We start from the raw sequence: 21,209 nt of genomic DNA, 5'->3' as shown, positions 1-21,209 counted from the left end.
CCCATATGTTATCTGCATCATTGACTGCATAATGCAAGCTTTAGCAAGAAAAGTGATGCGCAGTTACATTGTGTTTATTTGGATAACAAACGTACCAGTGCTTATCTGTTTTTTACCTGCAGGTAAAGGGGGTGTTACATGTTGGGGAGGGGAGAGAAATGCAGTCAGAAAACATATTGCTGTACAACAAGGCATATCTATTGAACTGATTAGAGCTGGTGGGCCATCGGAAGTCCCCCTCTCGCTTGTGACAGAAGCAGTGTCCATTATCTTATCCTCTGACTGAGCACGCAGCGCTTGAATATACCGCGAGCGCGCACTCACGATTATGATCAGGCAACGCGGGTTCAAGACTACACATGAAAACATTATTATTGCTTTTGACTTTGAAGGTTGGTAGAATGAAAACTGCAATGACAGCTACTCAGCAGGGCACACAGCAGGGCACATTCACACGATTTCAATTGGATACGGATTGGCTGTAGCTCCGGCTTGGCGAACCAGGCCTGTGTCTCATGTAAAGATGGCCAGCCACAATGTTATCGCCAGCAAACAATGGCGTCCATCTATGAGTTTGTTTTTGTTTGTGGGTGGTGGTGTCGGCCCACAGCGCACATTTTCGGTGAAAGCAGTGAAACAAAGTGCTCTGAATGTATAAAAAGCTACAGACAACTGGCGTTATGATTATTTTATCGTAAAATAAAAGTTCAAACCCAGCTGCACTGAGCGAAAATTTCGTTGCAGCGGAAACAAGCAAGACAATTGGTTCGTTGTAGCAAGGAATCTGCTGCATTGAACTCTATGGCTAGCTGACGGGGAACTGGAAATAATTTGTTGAAGCGGAAATATCGTTGGAGTGGCATTCACTGTGCGTGGTTCGACTGTATTTGCGCCTGTGTCTTTAGCAACGAAATATTTTAGGAAATAACAGCAGCTGCAGATGCAAGCTTGTTTCACATAGTCTAGCTAACAACCAAAGAGAACAGTAAAAAAAAAAAAAGGTTAAGAAATGGATAGAAAAAACTGCTTCTTGACATCACTCTTGAAGCCTCAGTGACAAGCCACAAGACCGCATTCCCGCTTCCTCCCCAATTATGCAAGCAGTACAAGTATGCCACCTGCACAAGCACATGCAAAGAGGTATGTTTACAGGAAGAACAAAACAGCAGAAAAAGTATCTTTGCCACATCTGATGTTTGACTGGCCCAAAGACAGAGACATAATAAAGTAAGATGTGATGCCAGAAACGTATCGGCATTGGTGAATCATGTTTGTAAGCTGCACCTGTCCATCCTCCAATGGCATTTTATGCAAGCCAGCTTCACAGGAACAATGCAAAAAGAAACACAAATTGCACATAACTAGCCATACCCCGCAAAGGCACCATATGCCAGGACTCCCATGGACTGAATTAAGGTGTCTATGCGGGCTTGTTGGAACTTTGTCGGAATTCCGGTTAAGTGCCAAGCACAACTCAAACAAAGCAAAGGATAAGGACAAGAACAAGAAGAGACGACAAGTGCCTCTTTCCTGTCTTTATTCTTTCCTCGAATTGTGCTCGGTCCCTACGGAGCCCGTGAATGAGCCGTGGGTCAGCCGTTCCCCCTGCTCACCTGCCAGGAGCAGGACGGGGGGCCTTCCCGGGTGCAGCTCCATCTGGCGGGCGATGTACTGCCCGTCAAAGTGGGCAAACCACAGGCCGCTGCTGCTGCCATCCTTGCGGAAGGGGATGCGGAAGTAGCGCTGCCGCCCCTCCTCGCCCGCGCCACCCTGGGGTCCCGGCGACACAGAGTGGGCGCCTGCGCAGAGTGGGCAGAAAACGAGGGGAGAAAAGCGGCTGCCACACACCTTTTCACACATATCGGAAAGACAAAAAAAAGCAGGGCTAGCCAACCAACGTAGCACGGATGCAAGGTTAGCGGAACACTTGGCACAGGAAGGCTAAAAAAAAGAAAAGGTTGTGGCTTAGCTCAGCAAGGGCTTGGCTTAGTCTGGTTGAGTCTTGGTTTCGCTTGGTTAACTTTTGATGTAGCTGTATTACCGACCACAGCTCAAAGCCGTTCAGCCCCGGGCAATGCTCAAAGAAGGAGGCCCGGCCTCGCTTTCGTTCTCGGCGTTCCTCTTTCACAGCGAACACAGCGCAAGATGAGTCCATAGCCCGAGAAGACCCAGCGGCGCATGCGTGGGAGGCTGCGGGTTTGGTCCGCTGTGGATCAGCTAACGGCCACTCCTGTCGCGACCACTGCCGCTACGTTGAGCTGAGCACAGTGCCAACAGCGGGCCCAGTGAATCACGCGATGCGCTTTGAGGGGTGTGTCTCTGGTCAAAAGGTTAACTTGCGCATCCTACGCGAAACTGCTAGACGGAAGTAGTAAATGCTTTAAAAATTACCTATTATGGGGGATGCTTAGAACTTTCCAAAAATGTGAAGGCAAAAGCCCAGTCGGACCTCCTGTTATTTGCTGTTCAACTTCCTGCTGAACTCTGCGGCCGCACCCGTCACCCCTTTACCATCCCCCTGGAGCACCCTCCAAAGCTCGTTCCGCTGGCTCACAATTGCCAGAAGCCTACCGCTCATACTGACCAATGTGCCAGTGGCCCACCCTCCTCCAGAGCTGCGCTCCGTCGCCCACTCTCAGAGCCCTCCTCAAGCTCCTATTTTCTGTACCTCACAATGCATTCCACGAAAGGTAGAGACCTAACATTTTCGCCGTAGAACTTAATTCATTGCACCGCAGTGCACATTTCGCAGCCGCCATACCTCCATTCTGGAGGGCAACAGGAACGCGGCTCTGGGAGGCATCTCCGGCGCCCTTCTTGGCATTTTTGCTCTTCCAGGCATGGTAGACCTTGAGCCTCCGGTGGAACTCCTCACGGCAGGCCGCCAGCAGCTCGAGGTCTACAAAGACAACAACAAGAGGGTCACGCACACACTGAGCGATCATCAACGCGCCACAAGACGGTTCGTGCTCACACACAACAAAACACGAGTTCTCCCTCACCGCAAGACGTGTTGATGACATCCCTCAGCTCAGAGTACTTCCACTTGGACAGGTCAAACTTGCCCTCCGACTTGGCCCTGCCCTGCGATCTGCAGGCATCGAGAGCACCATAGCAGCTGTCAGTTGCGATCCACTTGTCTGCAATCCCAGTGGAAAAAAGGCTTCGTCACACATACCTGACGGGCAACACTGGGGTGCCCACATCTTCTACCACGCTGTTGTTCTCCTGGGCGAGGCGAAGGGCGAGCTCGTGGTCGCGAGACTCCTGCTCAATTTGTTGGTTCCTGCGCCATTTGAGAAAACACGCTCACTTCGAGGAACTCACACTTAGAGGGAAGGAAGGAACAACATGATTCCATCACGCTGGTGAGAGGCTTATTAAAGGAGTTCTGATATGAAGTTTTCGTGTTACTTTGTTTTTGCTGCTATGGGTGTCTACCAGCCCAGCAATCACAGAATGGCACATTAGATGGTCGATTGCAATGTAAATTATTTACAGCCCCATTTATTTGCGTCAGTTTTGGTTTCAATAAAATGAACACAGAAGCGGCTGCCATGACAGGACAGCGCTCTTGACGTCACTGTGTTCATCGTACCACGGCTGGTCTGGATGCGCACACTAGAGCGAGTGACTGCATCCAGACTAATTGCGGTCGCATGCGCCCGGGCAGCATAACGTCAATGCCAAACCTGTGACGGGATACACAAGGGGCAGCAGTGCACACCAACAACCGCCAGCGCCTTGGCTACATCACGGCAGTCGTAACATTGGCAATTTGGGGAGTGGTGCTTAACGTGTCATGCTGGTGCCGATGTCGAAAGGGCATCGTTGTGAGCTTCTTTGGGCATGTAAAGAATCAGGTTGATTTAGAATATGTCACACTGAACGTTTACAGTTCAAACTTTCACGTAGATACCTCCATTTACAAAGCAAGCTTTTTACAGTTCTCTCAACTTTGAAATTTCGTCTCAGTACTCTTTTAAGTAAAAAGGCAAGGCAGACAGAATGATTACAGCAGGATTTGCATACCTAATCTGCTCCTCTTGCTGCTCCAAAACAAGCTTCTCCTGCATTGCTTTCTGAGGAACAAGGGGAAAAAAAAACATTTTGAACACTTTGCACTTTTTTACAAATCTGCGTGAACACAGACAACTTTATATCTATCCAGGCTCCCTTGCTGTCCACTTATCCGCACATTCCAAATGTCAAATGAAAGGCAGTCAATCAAGAAAAGTTACAGCAACTACAAAACAATTATCTCGCAACTGAAAGATCAGATTTGTCCACATTCCTTTTTTCAGTGGTACAATACTTCAGCTACTAATTTCCCTCAACTTTTTCTTTGATTATTTGGCATTAACTCTAGGTAGCCTAACGTTGCATTACGTTAAAGTGCACTAAATTTTGGACACTGGTTCGCTTTGAAATGTTTGGTTGCCCGCCCCCCATTTGCCCTTGTGAAGGGTCCACACCTGCGCATGTTCCCATTAAAACCATTTAATTTACCACACTTAATCGACGTCACTGATGTGCTACAATCTCTGTTCAAGAGCTTATCCAATGAAGAGATGCGCGACGTGCTGCTCAGTGGGGTGCACAAAAAGGCTCGCTCTTACCGCTAGCCGGGCATCCTCCAACTGCTTCGCCTTCTCTTCAGCCTTTCGAACAGCTTCCATCTGGATTTTCCTGGACAAAAAAACAACGCGTTCACCAAATGCCATTTTTGGCAGGCATTTGGCAGGCACATCAGAGAAAGCGCCTCGGTAACCAAAAGGACGTTTTCGTCCGTCGGCTAGCAGTCTAAACAGGTTCGGAGTATGGCTGCTGCCCCTAAGAAACTCAAGCCCAGTGAGTGGACAAAGGGACAGGAATTGTCTAAAGGAGATAGACCCTGAGAATAGGGAAAACTTCTTGGCCATCTGGCAGCACAGTTTTCTTTCCAGGCCCGGAGGTGATTGCTCCCAAATTTCTGTGTGCCCCCCCCTTATCATGTGCACAAAGCAGGCGCCAGGATACCACATGACGTAATATTTTACTGCGACCAATGACTCAATGCCCTACTTGCTTTTGGTGGCAAGCCTGCACAGGCAGGATGTGATGTGGCATCTTGGAATGAAAACTACAGGATACTTGGGACTTTTTTTGCAGAGGTGTTATCCAACTACGGTAGTGATGTTGCATACGGTGAAACAGGCAACAAGGCGGTAGCCTCGCGCTCGCCAATAGCCGCCTTCTTTCTTTTAATGCGTAGCATTAAAAGAACAGGTACTGGCAGCAACCTTGCCACACTCATGACCACGAACGTATAAGGATCAACGTGAGCGTGAAATCTATGAAGCTTGCCTCATTCACACGGCAGGCGGTGATTGTGTTAGTAAGCCGTCTGTTGAATTACTAAGTAAGAAAATCCGCTATCTGGATTCATAAAAAAAATAAGCTTCACTGTTCAGGATTGCCTTTCCTTGCCTCACGCCTCTGGCCACGTCTTATATCGCTGCGCTGTATCAGCATTGATAACACTTGGTCAATGCATGAGTATAGATCTTATGTTTTGTGTGTATTGTTCGATGCACTTCTTTTTTATCGTGTTTTCTTCTCGCCTTCCTTCCTTGTATATTTCGCAAGCCGCGGAATAAACCAACCAGTCGCTAGTCAGCGCAGTGTGTCGTTTCTTGTCCCGTCTGTTTGCGCTGTTTTGAATTTCAGTAAGTATGCACCAACTAGCCCAAACCACCGTTCTAACGCAATTAGATGGGCTGATGAGATAAGGAAGTTTGCGGGGATAAATTGTTTGCAATTAGCACAGGACCGGGATAATTTGGGATCCATGGGAGAGGACTTTGCCCTGCAGTGGGCATGATAGGATGATGAAGATGATGACAAATGTTCCTCCCCTCTCTCCACGAGGGAGGAGCCCCACCTCTGCCGGTTCTCCTCCTCCTCCTTCCTGCGGCGCTCCTCCTCCTCGCGGTGCCTGCGTGCGCGCTCCATCTCCTCCTGGACGCGGCGCATGCGCTCCTGCTCCTCAGCCACCTTCTGCTGCTGGATGCGCTGGTTCAGGGCGTTCATCAGCTGCGTGCCCGCCAGGATCAGCGCGTTCTGCTCCCGCTCCATCTCGACCGGCCCCCCAATGCTGCCCTCCTGCGGCAGCGTTCAAAGAGCTCGCGAGACGGCCCCGCAACACTCAATACCATGCACCAGTTGCGAAACTCCCCATAAGTTCCCATGCATCCAAAACCGGTAGGGGTTGGCTTCTGCGCTGGGAGCAAACAGGGGCATGCACGGGGAAAGTTGACTAACCTGTCACCTGTCAGTAGAACACTGAAGTGTCACTCAAGTGCTTGCGGCTGCTGCCATGAGTCATAAAAGAAGAACCATGGAAAGTATAACCTAATTTAATGCTTACTAATTTGAAAAGTAAGCTTTATTTGTTAGGTTGTGCAAGCATGTGAATGTGTAGCAAAGTGCAATTTTCGTCCCTAGATAGGTGCCGCGACAATACACTTGCTCCTCAGCTTCAGCGCAGCAGGGGTGCCGGATTCCGAAGCGGAGTTTTGTAACCGGTGCATTATACAAAGAAGTGCCCGGCCCTGTCCCTGCCCACCTTGATGCGCTTCATGGTGCCGGCAATGCGTGCCTCGAGGGCCTGGATCTCAGCCCGGCTCTGCTGGCCATCCTTCTTGAGCTGGGCGGCCAGGCTGGACATCTGCTGCACCTGCTGGCACAGCGCCCGCAGCTTCATCATGCACCGGTACCTGCGGTTCGTCCAGAGGGGGGTTCCACGGACTCGCACGGTGCCCACTGGGTGTGACCGCCAAGGCAGGCTGTGCCTGCCATGCAGTTTTGCCAAGTGCCCACCAACGACACCTCAATAATTGACACACTGAAGGCCACCTATTACATGTTTCTCAGCTGAACGGGTGTTTCCAAAATCCCAGCACAATGCAAACTGCCGACAGGTGAAGAACTGAGCGTCACGGCTGAACCTTCTCAAACTTACATGGAAAGAACATTGTTAATTTCAACCGGTTTTCCTATTTCTGCTGTCTTTGTAGCTGCAAACTGATTGATCGTGGGGTTTAATGCGCCGAAGCTACCCCTGGGCTTGAGGTGCACCTGAGTGGAGGGTTCCGGATTAATTTCGACCCCCCTGGGAATCTTTAACGAGCGCCTAAATCTAGGCACACGGGCGCTTTTGCTTTTCGCAGTAGTTGGAAACTAAAGGCATCAGGTTTTTTTTAAACTAAATGGGAACACAACAATAGGAGAACAAATGCACAAACTGAATGATCTTGGTTAATGGAGGTGAAACAATGGTGCTGTTCCTTTGAGTAACGAACTGCAACAAGCCTATGTTGCCATTGAGCACAATCGCATTAATTCCCACCAACTGAAATTTCCAAAAGTCCCATTCATACGTTCAGCCAATTGCTAATTCGTCCACAACAGTGCAAAAAGATAACGTGTTCTCAAAGGTGACAATCTGCAAACACTTGCATCAAAACGCAAACAAAATACTTCCCAGCAAAATGCAGCTGCTGTAACTTTAAGAACTGCACAAGAATGAAATAGCTGCTATACCCGCAGTGTACAAGTCCACAGCCTTTCATCCCTGTTGGTATAGCCCAAAACGAACCAATGAACAATAAGTGGTACCCGAGTAAAGCATAGGGAAAACACAGAGGCCACCCACCTTGGCCTGTACTTCCGCTTCACCAGGTGCATCTTTACCGTCTTCTGGATCACCACAAGGTTCTCTCGTCGGAAGATGATCTTGTTCTTGACTGCAGCAGAAAGACAACACAGAGGGTCAAATGCCTTGTGCACACCCAGTTGAATCAAGGGGTAAAGGCAGCACCGGTACAAGCCATCAAATGCCAAAAGAGGGGCAAGGAGGGGGCAGGGAATAAAATGGCCCACGGTGTGGCAGCAGCCACAAAAATTACAAGCCCAGTGCACACCACAGCGGTTAATGAGCAGCAGCCCCTATCAAAATGCAATGTTTCACCATCTCTGTACACAGTGTGTGAAAAGCTATGCATGAAGGCATCATGACGAAACTGGTGCATCCACACTTATTGTGTTGTGACGACCATAGTCACGAGCTCCAGGTTCATTCAGAACTTAAAGTGGTACACTTGTAGTGGTCACTTGAAACTGGCCACTGCACTCTTGTGCTCTGAACTACAAATGCAGTGATGCAATAATGCCTCCTCTTTAGGTGAGCAATATGATGCCTTTTTATTTTATGCAAAACTTTTATCTCACACCACCTTTCGCTCTTCCTGTACACGTGCCCTGCAACTTATCCCAGCTGCCACCCATCCCAGTCAGCCTGCCCCGCTATGCAACTCACGCTTGATGACGGCCAGGGCGCTCCACTGGGCCTTCTTCCAGCGGGAGACGAGCAGCCACTTCTGCACCTTGCGCACCAGCTGGGCCAGGTTCTCGGGGTCAGACTTCATGATCTGGTCAAACTCGGCAAACTTGCCCGGCCGGAAGAACACCTTGGTCAGCCCGAAGCGGAAGTCCCGCTCGTTCAGGCCCAGGGCCTTGAACAGCGCCTGCACGTGTGGCTCGACTCAGCCACCCGTCCCCACTCGCGGGACTAACGCTACAGCAGCGAGTCCCCCCCCCAAACAGGCCGCCCGAGGCACACCTCCTCACCTTGCAGAAGAGCCGGGGGTCCAGCCTGGCAAGCTCAGGCGGCAGGTACTGCTTGTACATGTTGTACAGGTCCGAGAAGGGGGCCCGAGACGGATAGCCCTGCTGCATCAGCTCCAGGACAGAGGTCATGCCTGCAGGGGGGGCACGGAGTAACAAACGGTTGCACAATGGCCCACTGCAATGCTTGTAGTAGTTCTTGAACTCATCCCCACTGGTACCTAGCCACTTTAACCCTCCCAGCAGTAACATTACACGTGCACGCTTAAAAGCCCAGAGAGCTACGGCTGGCATCTCTGTCGGAAGGGGCACCACCCACCGGAGCACTTGATCTGGGAGAGGATCTGGCCGCCCTCGAAGCAGTGGTCGACCATGCGCAGGTTGGGCTTGATGCAGCGCACAAAGTGGGTGCCCGTCTGCTGCAGCTTGTCCATGAGCGCGTGCAGCTGGCTGCGGAACTTGCTGCCCACACTGATGAAGCTCAGCTTGCCCTTGCAGGCCGAGGCAGGCTTGCTGCCCGCCTCGGCCTCGAACAGGGTCCGCACAAAGCTGTTCTTGGTCTCCTGCACCAGGCCCTCCAGGGAGGCGTGCAGCGCGTCGTTGTTCTTCTCCACAAACTTGGCCTGGATAAGGAGGGGAGAGGGGGGGGAGAAGACGAGAACGTCACTCGGAATTCCCTATGCCTTTTAACACGGTAACTAGAAGTGCCCTTCGGCTCAGTCACAGACTCACTGCACACAGTCCGTGGGAGTACGAGGATTGCCCACGCCATAGCAATAAAGGAAGTGCAATGGAAGTACAGTGTAGACCACTTATAATGTGACCACTTATAGTGTAGGAACGAACATAACGAGAGTTTTTGTGACCACTGGTTTGCCTCCCATAGAACTCAACACATAAGCATGCCTCTGAAAACGCGGCTGCCCAAAACACAATACCGTTTATAGTGCGGATTTCTGGCGGGTCCACTGATCAACTGGCGCAGCTGGGGCATCGTTTTCGGGTCGCAAGAAAGAAGAAAAACACGGAATCAGTCATCCGATGTGGCACGTGCTCCCTGCTCCCCTCTAACTTTGAAACAGAAAAAAAAAAAAAAAAAAATTACACCATCTTCCCGTGGGGAACCATGAGGAGGATGCAAAGCATCATGGGGGTTCTGTGTAGGTTCCATTGTGTTGCCGTTATGTTGTTTCATCTATCGGAGCACGAATGGGAATGTAGTGTGAACCCCCATGTAGAGACAGAGAAATGTAGAGAAACGTAGAGAAATGTAGAGACAGCGAAGAGACCGACACCCGCGTTACTTGATCGAACACCTCCTGGTTCTCGTCTTTCTTTATTGCGTGCTCACGCTCCTACCTCGCTGTCCGCCCTCTTCGTCCTCTTCTCTGGTTGAGCTGCAAGGCGCGTGGTGCTCCCCGCCACAGCTTTCCCGCAGGAAATTCAACATCCTCCTCTAAAGTTTTCAGTTCGTCGTTTCCATTGACGTTCGGCTTCGCGTGCCTTCGTTATATCAGTAGCTTCTTGACGTAGTTTGAATGAGTCAAGGACATAAGGCGCGTTTCGCAGCACATGCTCCCGTCCCGGTTTGTAGCGCAGTGGGAAGGGCGCCATGTACCTCCCGTTGCGGCCAGAGAGTCGTAAGATCGAAACCGGGTGCCGCCTAACTATTTCTTTTGTTTATAATGGACTGCGCTGACGTCAGGCTAAACGCTGATGGGTCTGAAGAGACGCGTATGCACAGTAGAGTGCGGACGGCGGACAACAACAAGGGAGGGAGGGACACAGCCCCGAGCATGAGATGCTTCGCATCTAAAAAAAAAAGGGCACCTGTTCATTGGCGTGTTCCATTTGCACTCACACAATTACCCCAGTTTCCCTTGCTTGACGCACCTCAGAAGATAGCGAGCCACCCCTCCTACCCCCCTCTGCGCCTGGTAAGTTGTTTCTATTAAAACTTCATGCAGATCAGCAACTGCCCTTCCCCTTTTTGAACATTTGGAGATAGTGAGCCGCGATGCCCGAGGTTGCCACTACCTGTACATTGTGCCTTCAGCATTGCAAATGCAAGGTCCTGGACCAGGACAAATTTTTCTTCAACTACGAAGTTTCTGAGAAAGCTGTATAGCTTTCCTTTGTAGCCGTATGGCTGCATTCAGGTGGATGTCAAACTTTCCTTCGCAGAAACTTACTCTACCTCCGGGATTTCCCCTAAATCTGGTCGACTAAAAATCCAGCTTGCGTTCTTATCATGTCCCGCGGCATCCATTCATAGACACTAAGAAACCCAGCTGTGCTCCCTTAAAACCCAAACGCAAACAAACTTAAAGCTGTGCTCGCGGTTTGTAAGACCGGGCAGCAGCTCGTAGTGGGAAAAAAAAAGAGAAAAAAAAAAAGCCTCTTTTTTTTAGTGGCCTTTGTTTGAGTGGATAAAAAAAGAATGATTGAAAGGTAGATTGCGATCTGATTGGATCCGCACATGCATTTTTTACAGTGCGGTTCCACTTATAGTGCAGATTTTCGCGGCTCCCGCAACATAAGTTAAAAGCGGTCTTCACTGCATATGAAAAAACCAATGCCAGATTGCTGCCCCCCCCCCCCCCCCCCCCTCGAGATTCCTGGACTGATAATTATGTGGCCAGAATAGATTAATGCCCTGTTTGCAAATTGGGGCCCTGACGACGGCACCAATGTGAGGTATGCACCGGAGGTGTAGGCACTGAGGATTGCTGGCACTGAAAATCAGCCTGCACCTGCACATTTGAGAAGGCATCCATGTACTACATAGTGTAGGGACCGAGTGAGTCCCCATGCCACCCATGCAGCGCCATTAGGGCTAACTGCCCGGCGCCGCTGACCTGGGGAAACCGCCTTGCTGGCAAAGCCGCGCGAGCATGTGCGCTCTCGCGCAGGAAGTCTTAAGTAATTCACAACAGGCTCAGCTCATCAACACCTATTGGCCGCTTTGTGGCCCAATTTGTGACAGGGCACACAGGGCCCTTCAATCAAAAGTAGCACTTGCAGATGATAAAGGCGTCCAGAAGAAGTCATCAGTGTGATGATACAGCACAGTGGCCGCAACAGCTCTCACGGCAAATAATAAAATCGTGTAATCAGACAGAAGCTATCACAGAGAAGTTCGCGAGATGTACTCCTCATCAAAAAGAAAAAGAAAGAGACTGAGCTCTCCCGAGCATCAGCTGACACTGCAGCACAGAACAGAGGCAGCAGCACGCACCGTTTCGTAGCACACGGCCCCGGCGAAGTGTCGCACAAGGAAGCCCTCGTCGTCGGTGATCTCGCGGTGGTCGCGCAGCTTGGACTTGCGGGGCACGGCCAGCCGGAAGTGCTTGGGGTGGGTGCTGTGCAGCACCGAGGTGAAGTGGGTGTGGCTCGACCGGGGAAGCTTGCTCTCCTCGTCCAGCAGGTCGAAGATGCCCGTGCCCTTGCCCTCCAGCAGGTCTGCGACGCAGCAACCAACCAGTCAAGCAAGCAGGCTCGACACCGCGAAAGAGAGAGAGAGAGAGAGAGAGAGCCAGAGAAGTAGAAGCCACCCACCAATGCAATCTTGGTTGTCCACGTACTCAATCTTCTTGACACACAGCCCCTCTCTTTCATACAGCGCTTGCTCCTGAAAGAGGCAAAGCGATGACAAAAAATCTGGCTTGAAAAGTTGCACTGAAGGGCTCTGACTAGAGAAGCTCCTAAGGTGCCACCCCGCGTACGGAAGTAGATCACGGGCGCAATTCTTTGTCACATTGACTGATTGTAGGGTTTAGCACGCCGATGCAACGCAGGCGATGAGGCGCGCCATAGTGGATGGCTCCGGATTAATTATGACCACCTGGGGATCTTCAACGTGCACCGAAATCTCGTACACGTGGGCGTTTTTGCTTTTCACCTCCATCAGAAAAGTGGCCGCCGCGGCCGGGAATCAAACCTGTGTCCTCGTGAATCTAAGTTGTCACGATTTCAAAATGTCCCTTCTATGACCACTTCAGTCGTGACGTAGTTGCTCTTGCAAGGTATCCGACCAGCGACATGCACAGAGACCGCTGCCCCACCCCGTTTGTGCTGTGTCACATCCAGCTCATCTGCTTTTCAGCCAATCACAGCTCACTAGAAATGAACACTTCAAAGCAGACATCAAATGAACAAAACTGAGAATTCTGCCCCAGGAAATTCTTTTCATCGCTCGCCCCCTACGATCGCACAGAGTTAGTTTGGACACAGATTGTAATAAAAAATAATGCACCATCCCGCATACCGCATCACACATTTGGTGTTGGGTACCCAAAGTGGCGCCCGCGGTTGCCAAGATGATCATTTTACTAAGATGCACTGAAACTTCACTACAGAAATGTCGATAAAAGATGAAAGCAATTACCTCTTTGAGGATCCTCTCATTGAAAAACTGCTGCAGCTTTTCATTGCAGTAGTTGATACAAAACTGCTCAAAGCTGTTCACCTGAAAATATTCTGGAAAGAGCAGAAACTTCTCTCACAACCCAAACCTGCTCACGCTCACACATTCTATCTGACACCTGACTCAAAGCACATTAAGAAAAGTATGCGCTTGTAATCGCAAGGGGAACAACAAAGGAAGTGTCGCATAAATTATTGAACAAGTTGACCATAATACATGGAATAATAATGCAGAGCATTATGCTGTAGTCACATGAATGTTATTTGAAAAATAGAAACCCACTTTTTATGACTAAATTCTACGTCAGAGCAGAAATCACTGTTCTAAATTTATTAATTTTGTTAAAAACAACTAAGTTTTGATTCACAGCCATATTGGTGAGCATGTTTCATACACTATTCTACTATTGAATTTGGTGTCAACCAAAAGTCATGCTGGCCATACACATGCACAGCTAATCTAAATTGGCAAATATTAACAGGAAAGTACAGGGTGTTACAACGATAATTGGAACACTTTAACAATTTCCTCTGAGTGAACCGCTGCTCGGTTTGCGCTCAAACTTCACATGAAGGTCGCATTTTGTGGTTTATTTTGTGTGACACCAGGAACAACAACAGTACTTACCTTTTATTCTAAAAATAAATAAAAACGATTTTCACTTATGTGGAAATAGCGGCTGATTTGGACGTGTGAGCCAGTGCAAGTTGATCTTGGAACGATGGCACCACCTGGGGTACGACGCAGAGAGAAACGAACAGTGTCCCCGGGATTCACGATAGGAGGGGGCCAAATGAGGTAGCAGACGATCAGAAAATCTCTCGTCCCTGGTTTACGATGATCAAAAATAGTTGCATAACAGCTGATACTAATCACAATAAAATATTTCCTCGGTTCATCGTTGCCAAAAAACATTGGATTTGTGTCCTCACCTGCCTTCATATTTTCTGATCGTCTGCTGCCTCACTTCAGAGCTCTTCGATGTAGGCAGTTGCGAAACTCCGCCTCAAAAAAAAGGCCCGCACTTGGGTTGTGGATCGTGTGTACCGTGGCGCCACTGCAGCCGCCTCATGCGCTATCCAAAAAAAAAAAAAAAAAAAAAAACTAATTATTCAAACCAACAATTTAATGTTAAATTTTGTGTTAAAGGGCATAATTCTTTATTTTTGTGCTTTCTTCAGTTATTAATTGCTATCTTAACTCCGGCTTTTAGGTTGCAATTGTTTCTGCGTCCGCACATCTGCCTCGACCAACTGGCACTTGTGCGGGCACTCCGGCACAACATAGGTTCAAACTGAAGTACGAAATTTGGAGTTATCATTTGGCCTACAGCTCATTGTATGCCATAACTAACCCAGTAGCCGATCAAGCGGCTCTAAATAATCAATTTCAGCTTGCATAAAGCCGTCAAAGCGACTTATTTATTTTTTGCCGCCAAGACCGAAGAGGTCGCGCAGCAGACGACAGTGCGCAAGCGACGGTTGACAGCATGGTCACATTTCTTTTTACTACTTTTGCTTCGTATGTATATAAAACACTTGCATAGTTGAGCACATTGGGCTCCTTTGGCATAACAAATTTACGTAAGCACTCAAATACCTTTTTTCACACAGGTCGTCGAGCGGCGAAGCAAGTTGTATAGTTTATTTTGTCACCAAAAGATGGCGCCACTGTAAAACAAGATCCAAAGCAGTGGACCAATCGTAGGGCCACTTTTTGATGCATGGGGCATATGGGGAGTTTCGCAACTCCTATATCAAGTAACTGTGGCTTCACTTGGCTCCTTCTTACCATGGAAGGAGCCAAATCAGCTAGCAGACGATCAAAAAATTTGCTTACACATTTTCTGTTTGTTCGTCTGTTACCCCATTTGGCTCCTTCCTGCCGTGGCTCCATCATCCATTTCGCTCTGTGTACCCCAGGTGGCGCCGTCGTTCCAAGATCAGCATGCACTGGCTCGCACGTCCAAATTAGCCGCCATTTTCCCATAGGTGAAAATCGTTTTTATTTATCTTTAGAATAAAAAGGTAAGTTCCCGGTGTCCCGGTGTCAAACAAAATACACCATATAAAATGCCTCCTTCGTGTCAAGTTTGAGTGTGAACAGAGCAGTGTTTCAGTCAGGAAAAAAATTTAAAGTGTTCGAATTATCGCCAAAACACCCTGCATAAATTGGTGAGTCCTAATCAAAACTGCAGCACCCAGGCCAACCCCAAATCCATCAAAGTAACTTCAAAACAAAACAGACCATTCCATAGATCACAAAAACAATGCAATTTACAGGGGTAAACCAAAACAGGGCAAACTCTCAGTGCAAGAAACAAAAAAACGGAAATCAAAAGGAATGCCTACCAAATCCGGCAATGTCAAGCACACCAATGTAGTGGGACGACGAGCTGAAGGGAATGCTCTGGTTAATGCGCCGCACAATGAAGTCAAAGAGCTTAGAGTAGACGGCCTTCGCAAGGGCGTCGCGTGCATTGTTCGCTTCGTACGCCTTCAGTGGGACCCTGGGTGGGAGTGGGGGAAGGGGTCACACCAGAGGGCATGCAGAGACTCGCTCGCATCACGCATCGCAGAACAAAAACATGACTGCACAATGCATGGGGGTCAAAGCCAGAAATGCAAACTTGCAGTGCAAACGGGCACCAGACATCTGATCCCACCCCACATCAAAACAGTTGCCAGGCATCCCGCTAACAGAACTCAATGGTGGCTGATTTCTGAATCTGATACCTGTGCTACAGGAGCATTTGAAATGACATTTGAGTTGAATGACCTTTGAAATTTTAAATGTCATTTGAACTGGAAGGAGCTTTGTCAAGCTACATGACAATCCTGAAAGGCAGTTGAAAGTTTCCGTGTTCGCCCGCTATGTTTTGGTATCACCACTGCTGCCATGTTTCGGTCTTGGCAAAAATTTATTTTAGAGTTAAAATAGGCAAAAAAAAAAAAGAACAATTACTAGTGATCAAATTGATAACAATCTACAAGCCCGCGCAGGATATGCACAAAACAACCAGTTTTCTTTTTTTTTTTTTTTTTCACCGGGGTGTTGAGAATACCAAGTTACCTTGTAATTGTAGAGCACGTGACAGTGAACAAAAAGAAGTGAAAAATTATGAAGATCGTGCACGTTAAACACCTAGTTTTACTCTTAAATAATTGTTTTTGTTATTACGGCAGGCAGAAACTGCGCCCGAGGGTACGACCATTCGCATTTCAAAGGCCTTTGAGATTCTCAAAGGTCAGTTGTCGTGCTCCTTCGACTCAAATGCCATTTTAACCAAGTGCATTTGAAAAACGTTGCGTAGCAGCTCAAAGGTGTCCTTTGAGTCAAATGACATTCGACTCGCCAAAACGCTCTTGTAGCAAGGGTATCAGGTTTTATACTGCCTAGGAAACACTCTCGGCAGAGTCACGCAACTCGCAAGTTTTCTGCAGACATCTATGTGATCCAAAACAAACTGTACATCCACAAATCTCAAACTGCTCTTCCCATGCCCAGGCAGGCACAAAAAAAACCCATTGTTGCCTTACAGTAAATCTGCTTATTCAACCCCTGCTAGCTTTCATTGTTTGCCTAATTTAATTCCATTCAGTGGTCCCAGGAGAGCTTGAATGAAATGGCACAATGAAATGGCACAAACATACACCATTTCTTATTTTGGTTGTCAAAAATTTACTTTTTTTCTTTTCCGTTGCCGCCAGAATCCAGTGACAGGGGTCAGCCGCAGTAAAAAACCAAAAGTGTCACTTAAAGCCAATCTAAAACTGCATAAGTCCTTGTGCAACATTCTCAGCATTGCGGGCTAGCAAGGTTTGCGGGACGGCAGGTGTGCTTGAAGTATACCTTTACAAGCGCGCTACACACAGTTCAGTCACGCAGGCGCATGCAAATAACGTGAACCTAAAAAAAAGACATGATCTCAGTGCTCCATGCACAGCAAGAATGCACACCCACACACACAAATACGGTTAAACCTCGATATAACGAAGTCATACTTGCGGACGAAAATTTCGTTAAATTGAGAATTTCGTAAAATCGAGGTTTCGATTTTGCAGTTACTTTAACCAGTTATTGAGGTTTCAAAACCTTGCCCATCGCTCAGAAACAACTGCTATGTAGTTACCTCTCCACTTAAAGCGAAATTTGTACGAAAACTGGCCGTGAAAATTGTGTGAATTAAGAGCCTCAACACTGAGGCAATGGAATTCGGATAGCCGACAGTAGTTCGTGTCGTCGTAAAACCGGCGCTTTTTCCGCAACGCCTCATTAAATATGATAGCAGAGTAGGTTTTCACTTTTTCTTTCTTTCATTTCGGTCACTACTAAGCGCCGCTGTTAGTCAATTGAACCCGCGTCCGTGCCCCGTGAACTTCACCCCGGCGAGGTGCTGGTTCAAAGTTACGCCTCTTTCCGTCCATTCAGTAGTAGGCTTAGCCGCGGCGTTAAGAGGTGCGGCGGGCCAACAGCGGAAGGGTGCTATAAAGCTTTCTAAATACTTTTGCATGCACAAAGGCTCTGCAGTATGGGCGCGTGATGCAACCACGACACTCAAGATAAAGCCATGATTGAGAATTGAGCAGAGTACACACGGACTTGAGCAGAGCATACACACTTTGTGGAGCAGCGCTTACGTGCTACCGCTAATGCGGAAAGCTTACATTAAATATCTTCTGGCCAAATTTGATTAAAGGGGGACGTGGCTTTCAAAATCAACTTTTTTATTTCTTCGTGGATTTTGATGAAAATTGGCACAGCAACTGGAAATGCTTCCGTGATAACACCATAAAAATTTCAAACTAATATTTTGAAAACTTTTTTATGTATTAAATTTTCTTTCTGTTCCGCTTGTACCGAGCTTGAGCGGCTTATAAAACATGATAGAAAACTTGTTCGAAGTGCTTTGCATTCCCAAATGAATGGACAAGGTCGTGACCGTTTTAGAATTTTTTTTTTACAACACAATGTTTTTTAGTTTTCATTTTTTTAGAGGTTAATGTGCAATAGGCATGTTGACTGTGAACGATTATTTGAATAAAAAATCACAAAAAACAAATCTGGAAAACCAAGAGTGTCACGACCTGAACTGTTCATCAAGGAATGTAATGCAAGAAACGGAATCAAAATAGACCCAGCGGTCACAAAGAAATCCCTGGTACAAGCGACACAGGTGGCAAAAAAAACTGTTTTGAGAAAACGGCTTCCGAAGTTGCAACATAAGTTTCACTTATCAAAAGTCGTCACGGTTGTAGCCTTTCATGTCCTTTTGAACATGGGGCTTCTGGAATGCCTTGCCTTGAAATTGGAGTGTCTTTTACAGCCTTTCTCTTTCCAGAAAACATCATTTCCAGCTCCTCTGTGAAGAGTACATACCCCACTTTGCAGACCAAATGAAGGGGGAGATGTGTTTCAATGGGCTTTCAATGCAAAGTAGGTTAGCTGGTTGGCTGTATCGCACTGAACAGCCTCCTTTTGCAGTGCTGTCACCATGGCAACAAGTTAAGCATTTTTTTTACTTAAATTTGAACATTTTTGGCTTTTTTTTATGTTTTATCATCCTGCCTGACACAGCAACTTAGTACTCATACGTGAAGGTGTTCATTGCCAAAAGTTTGCATACCACAAGGATGAAAATGAGCTACTTTGAAGCTTGGTAGAGTATTCTGCATAACTCCCAACTTCAATGCAAGAGCATATTTTTTTACTACATTTGACATTCAAGGCATCCAATATTTCTCGCAGCAAAGCTGCAGTATGCCCTAAGCAATGGTATCAATAATTTCGCTAAAAACTCACTGTTAAATGCTGCGACAGTAACGTACATTTTTAATGCAGAGAACATATTTTTATTCCTATATTACTAACTCAAACCTGTTTGCATGAAAATTACAAGTGCAACGTTGCGCAAGAAAGGCGATATGGCTCGCGCGCATCGCAGCGCACGCTTACCGCGACATATCGAACTTTGATTATACCTGATATGGCTGGTCAGGTCGCTTTTAAGATTAAATCTAATGTCGCAGGCATTAATTACAACTACTGGCGTTCAATCGTAACCGGTTGCCCAGTCATGTGCTGCTCCAATGCGCGTCGGCTATCCCGTGCGCGCCGCAGCGTTTGACGCGGCGACCGTTTCTTTCTCAAGGCTAGCAAGCCCACAGTCAAAACACAGCAATAACTAAGCGTGTAAACATCGCAAACCCGACTAAAAGTTCACTTCACGAACCGCTATCACAAAAAGTTCACTTCACGAACCGCTATCGCAAGCGCGCACACCGCGTCACCCTCCGGGGTCTGGCGACGGTAGAGTCACGCGCACCACGAAGCGTTCGATGACCTCCTCCTCTCGAGCCACACAACTTCCCATAATCTGGCTCGTTATCTCTGGCATTCCCACCGCGATAACGTCCGTGTTGAATACCACAGATTGAACAGAAACTCGGCCGAGCGAAGCGGCGAAAATGAACTCAAACCGCTCGTTACGCAGCTCAGGCGGCCGCCATCTTGCGTTGCGCCCGTGACATCCAATCAGGAGGGTCGTTGTTCTGCGCCCCGACCGGAGGACCAATAGCGCTTCAGCATCTATTTCTAGCTTCGTTTGTGCGTCGTTTCTTTTCTGCCGTTTGTGAATGAACGAAGATAAAAGAGACGAGCGGAACCGGAAAGACGATCGCTCGGCCGATCTAACCATATCAAAATGGCCGCGCCCAGTGGCACCGTTGCGGAGATAGAGCGCTCCGAAAATTGCCGTGTTTTCACCCTTTTGCGCTGATAGTTTGTCACCGCGCCTGACAAAACTATTTTTTTATGCCACTTTGCGACGCTTTTCAGCGTAAAAACTTTGCAGACGCATAGAATAGGAAACATAGAAGCCGAATATGTGGGTTTCAAAAAAACGATGTTTTGGTCATTTTTCCGAAGTTGAAAGCCGCGTCCCCCCTTAAAAGGCTAAAATGAAAGAAAAGCGGTGAATTATGCGGTTGACAACAATTAAAAGCGATTAAAGAAGCTGCTCAAAAACCGCTAGCGGTCATGGACGGTTTAATAGTGCGGCCACCATTTTGACGTCTCTATCGTTGCCTACGCCAGCACCCTCTATGCTTAGGCTGCCGAAGCCTACTTCAAGTGTTTTCTTTTCTACGCGTCTTTGCTCATGGTGCTGCTGCTCTAGGTTGTGCTCACTGATAACCACATTAATATTTTGTTCGTCCATCATTAGATGAGTCTTATAAGCAGCATGAGCACTCCAAGGGAAAGATAAGTGTTCCGAACAAGAGCCTGTAAAAGTGTCAGTGAAACCGACGGTAGACCACGGCCGCCGAAGTTATGGATGGCACCGACGTTCTGCGGAGGCACGCAGGCGCACGCGAATGTTTAAGCAATTACTTGTATGCCCGCTGAGCCCTAAAGAAACCGATTTCTCCTCATCGCAGCTGTCTAATGAACACGTTTTGACCACTTTCGGAGAGCAATTTATTGCCACCAGCACTCGATGTTCAAGCCGTAGTGAAAAAGTCCGTAAGCTGTGCTTGGCGTTTCTTGACCAGGGTGGGCTTTACGTGACGCTCGTATGCTGGCACCGCTAACAAGGCTTGCTCAGGGTGGACGCGGCTTTCGGATCGCGGAAATCGCGGGAAAAATCAATTTTTGGAAAATGGTTGTTTTGGAATCTAGAACCTCTGGTCTGTATTGTGTCAAAATATCTCGCCTGAAAACGAACTCTAAGTGCACGAAAAAAATGATTTCGTCCGCGCGGGTGGCGGAAAACGCTTCCGAAATCGCAAAAAATCGCTGTTATTCATGATGGCGGCGCGCGTTTGGTTGCGGAGAGCGCTGCCATTTTAGTCTCTATCGAAAGCTCAACTCTTCGTCCTTTCATTTCCGTCGCTATCTTTCACTCAATCGGGAGAGTGAGAAGACAAAAAAAAGAAAATTAAAGTCCCGTGACACGCGCCGGCGATAGCTCCCGGCGGCGCGGCCTTGAACGCGCCTTCTGATTGGTTGCCGCGACGTCCCGCGCTCCCGCGCGCGAGGGAGCGTCTGCAAACTTGCGCCTTCTCCTGCTGCGGAAAAACGAAAGTTTACACTCTGCGTTTGTCTCTGACGTTTT

The 21,209-nt window shown here is 48.1% G+C and overlaps 1 protein-coding gene across 3 annotated transcripts in view; it reads right to left on the bottom strand.

Annotated features, from left to right (window-relative positions):
* Positions 1-21,209, bottom strand: part of Jar (Myosin heavy chain 95F jaguar) — a 47,848-nt gene that overhangs the window by 4,090 nt on the left and 22,549 nt on the right. For all 3 annotated transcript variants that reach the window (XM_077683505.1, XM_077683507.1, XM_077683506.1), the window contains exons 11-26: positions 15,445-15,602; positions 13,055-13,146; positions 12,226-12,298; positions 11,906-12,129; positions 8,987-9,290; positions 8,671-8,801; positions 8,360-8,567; positions 7,697-7,787; positions 6,608-6,758; positions 5,924-6,144; positions 4,620-4,689; positions 4,033-4,082; positions 3,179-3,286; positions 3,003-3,091; positions 2,762-2,899; positions 1,614-1,799 (exon numbers count right to left, since the gene is read on the bottom strand). In XM_077683505.1, coding sequence (XP_077539631.1) covers positions 1,614-1,799; positions 2,762-2,899; positions 3,003-3,091; positions 3,179-3,286; positions 4,033-4,082; positions 4,620-4,689; positions 5,924-6,144; positions 6,608-6,758; positions 7,697-7,787; positions 8,360-8,567; positions 8,671-8,801; positions 8,987-9,290; positions 11,906-12,129; positions 12,226-12,298; positions 13,055-13,146; positions 15,445-15,602 — 2,294 coding nt within the window. The remainder of the gene's footprint in view (positions 1-1,613; positions 1,800-2,761; positions 2,900-3,002; positions 3,092-3,178; positions 3,287-4,032; positions 4,083-4,619; positions 4,690-5,923; positions 6,145-6,607; positions 6,759-7,696; positions 7,788-8,359; positions 8,568-8,670; positions 8,802-8,986; positions 9,291-11,905; positions 12,130-12,225; positions 12,299-13,054; positions 13,147-15,444; positions 15,603-21,209) is intronic.

This window comes from Haemaphysalis longicornis, unplaced genomic scaffold, assembly GCF_048455015.1.
Source record: "Haemaphysalis longicornis isolate Haplotype H1 unplaced genomic scaffold, Haemaphysalis longicornis Haplotype H1 scaffold_9, whole genome shotgun sequence".
In the NCBI taxonomy this organism is placed as follows: Eukaryota; Metazoa; Arthropoda; class Arachnida; order Ixodida; family Ixodidae; genus Haemaphysalis; species Haemaphysalis longicornis.
The sequence above is the reverse complement of the archived record's forward strand: the minus strand, read 5'-3'. Positions and strand labels throughout refer to the sequence as shown.